General features: G+C 50.1%; 1 protein-coding gene across 1 annotated transcript in view; it reads left to right on the top strand.

The window, feature by feature from the left end:
• Positions 1–391: 391 nt before the first annotated feature.
• Positions 392–2,012, top strand: part of LOC103771454 (WD repeat-containing protein 34-like) — a gene marked incomplete at both ends in the record, with an annotated part of 3,666 nt that continues 2,045 nt past the window's right edge. Inside the window, 2 exons of the mRNA XM_008938752.1 lie at positions 392–646; positions 1,283–1,392. Of these exons, the coding sequence (XP_008937000.1) occupies positions 392–646; positions 1,283–1,392 (365 nt within the window). The remainder of the gene's footprint in view (positions 647–1,282; positions 1,393–2,012) is intronic.

Below are 2,012 nucleotides of genomic sequence, written 5' to 3'. Positions count from 1 at the left end.
CCGTTGTGCGAACTGACAGACGCGCGTGGTGCTGCCGCAGCGCCGGTCGTTTGAGAGCTGGTGAAGCTGCGCCTGTTGTATCTGGTGTTTGCGATTCCCTCTGGAGGCCTCGCTGCCGTTTTGCCTTCTCTCACCCTCCCGCTGCACGCTGTGGGGCACATGGCCCGAGCCTGGCAGTCGGGTGTCTGCCACATGTCACCTTGTGTGGTGCTCACAGATCACTGACCCCCGGACAGTCGTGGGGGCACCTGCTTTTATCTGTGAGTCAGAGGTGTGCAAATGCGCTTGAGTGTCTCTACCAAGTGCCAAAAATGGGAAGGTGTTTTGCATGGTTTGTGCAGCACTCTTTTTTGTCTCTTTGGATTAAAGATTTTCTGTCTTCTTTTATTAGAAAAGCTGCCAGACTGGGAAAATTTCAACAGCAGAAGCTGCAGTACAGTGTTGTACTAGCCGAGATGCTGCTGTGCAGGTGGATCAAAGTGCAGACACTGTCCAAGACTTCCAGCAAGATGTCCAAGTAGATAACAGCAGCCTTCTATCGTTCCTTCAGAGAGTGGAGGAGGCTGTTATCAAAGAGCTCAATAAGAACTGGCAGAGCCGTGCCTTTGATGGCTTTGAGGTCAACTGGACAGATCAGAATGAAACAGTAAGTTGGCAGAGTTATGCTCCAAGCAGACGTGGTTACAGTGGCTCTAACTCACTCGTTCTATTTTTTGTTGCTGTGATTGTTCTTGCCAGGTTCTAACAATTAGACATTACCAGTTTGTTTGGTTTTTTTTTAATCCAGCTCTCTCCCTGGCTTCCAGTAGGCCCAGCAGAGCCTGCCAGCCTAGCAGCTGTCTAGGAACGGCTGCAGCCGGTGATTTGGCAGCTCTTCCTGCTTAGATTATATTTTAGAGTACCATGCTCAAGGGTAGAAGCAATTTTTGTCAGTCAGTTGGCCTTGGTGCTGTTGTTTTCAGCCCCTTGCTGGTGAAGCTTGACGAGGGCGAGGCTCTGGGCTGGGGGCTGCTGTAGATCCCTACAGCCCAGCCTTCCAGAGATGCTGTGCAGCCCCTGAGGGGGGTGGGCTCTGAGAGGTAACGGTGAGGCGACTGTTGGGTTTGGGCCAAGTGTTGTGGGTTTTTTTCCCAGTAGGAATTCAACAACTCCTTCAGGTGTCCACTCGAACAGAGGGGCGGCCGGTGCTGGAACCATCCCCTCGAGTGCAGGGGCAGGCACAGGTCTCATTTCTCTGTGTGGAGGAGGGATTGCCTCAGTGCTTGGGTTTGCTGTCCTGCAGGTGCTGTGTTTGCACACGCTGGCATACCCTAAGGCTCAGGAGCAGCAGCTGCAGGTTACCAGCCTCTCCTGGAACACAACTGGCTCTGTTGTGGCCTGTTCCTACGGCCGGTGAGTGTCTGAGGGGCCTGAGTGCAGCTGGGCTTGTGACCTGAGTTTTTGGCATGTTCGTTTCTCTGCAGTGACAAACCAGACACATACATCTAGGTACACACTCTATGCAAGTTAAACAATTTGTATTCCAAAACCCCAACCCAATCTCACAGCAGTCTTAAATTATGGCTTTTATTTCTTCAACCTTCCCCTCTGCCCCAGAAATGGATACACATACTCTCACTGATTTGTTTCTAGATGGATTCTCTTTGGAAAGAATGTAAAGAGCAGATTTACAGCAAATGTAAATGTGTTTGCAAATGTATGGAGATTTACAGCAAATGTAAATGTGTTTGTAAATGTATGTAGGTGAGGTTTGGAAGTAGGTGCTTATCTCCCCTGAAGATCCTGTTGTTTAATGTGGTCTCTTAGCACCCTGGGGGAACCTGGCACCCACTCACACCTGTGCCTGATGCCATGGACATGTGCTAACGATCAGTTAAGGATTTCTGAAATGAGGATTGGCCAGAACATCCCCTAATCCAATGAGTGTCTGTAGCAGCCCCTCCTTTATGTGGTCTACTGATGCCCTTGGTCCTTCTTTGTTCCACTACCATTTCCTTAGGTTAAACACCCTG

Source organism: Merops nubicus, unplaced genomic scaffold (genome assembly GCF_000691845.1).
Source record: "Merops nubicus isolate BGI_N331 unplaced genomic scaffold, ASM69184v1 scaffold14024, whole genome shotgun sequence".
NCBI lineage: Eukaryota > Metazoa > Chordata > Aves > Coraciiformes > Meropidae > Merops > Merops nubicus.
Note: the sequence above shows the minus strand (reverse complement) of the source record. Positions and strands in the feature narration are given on the sequence as shown.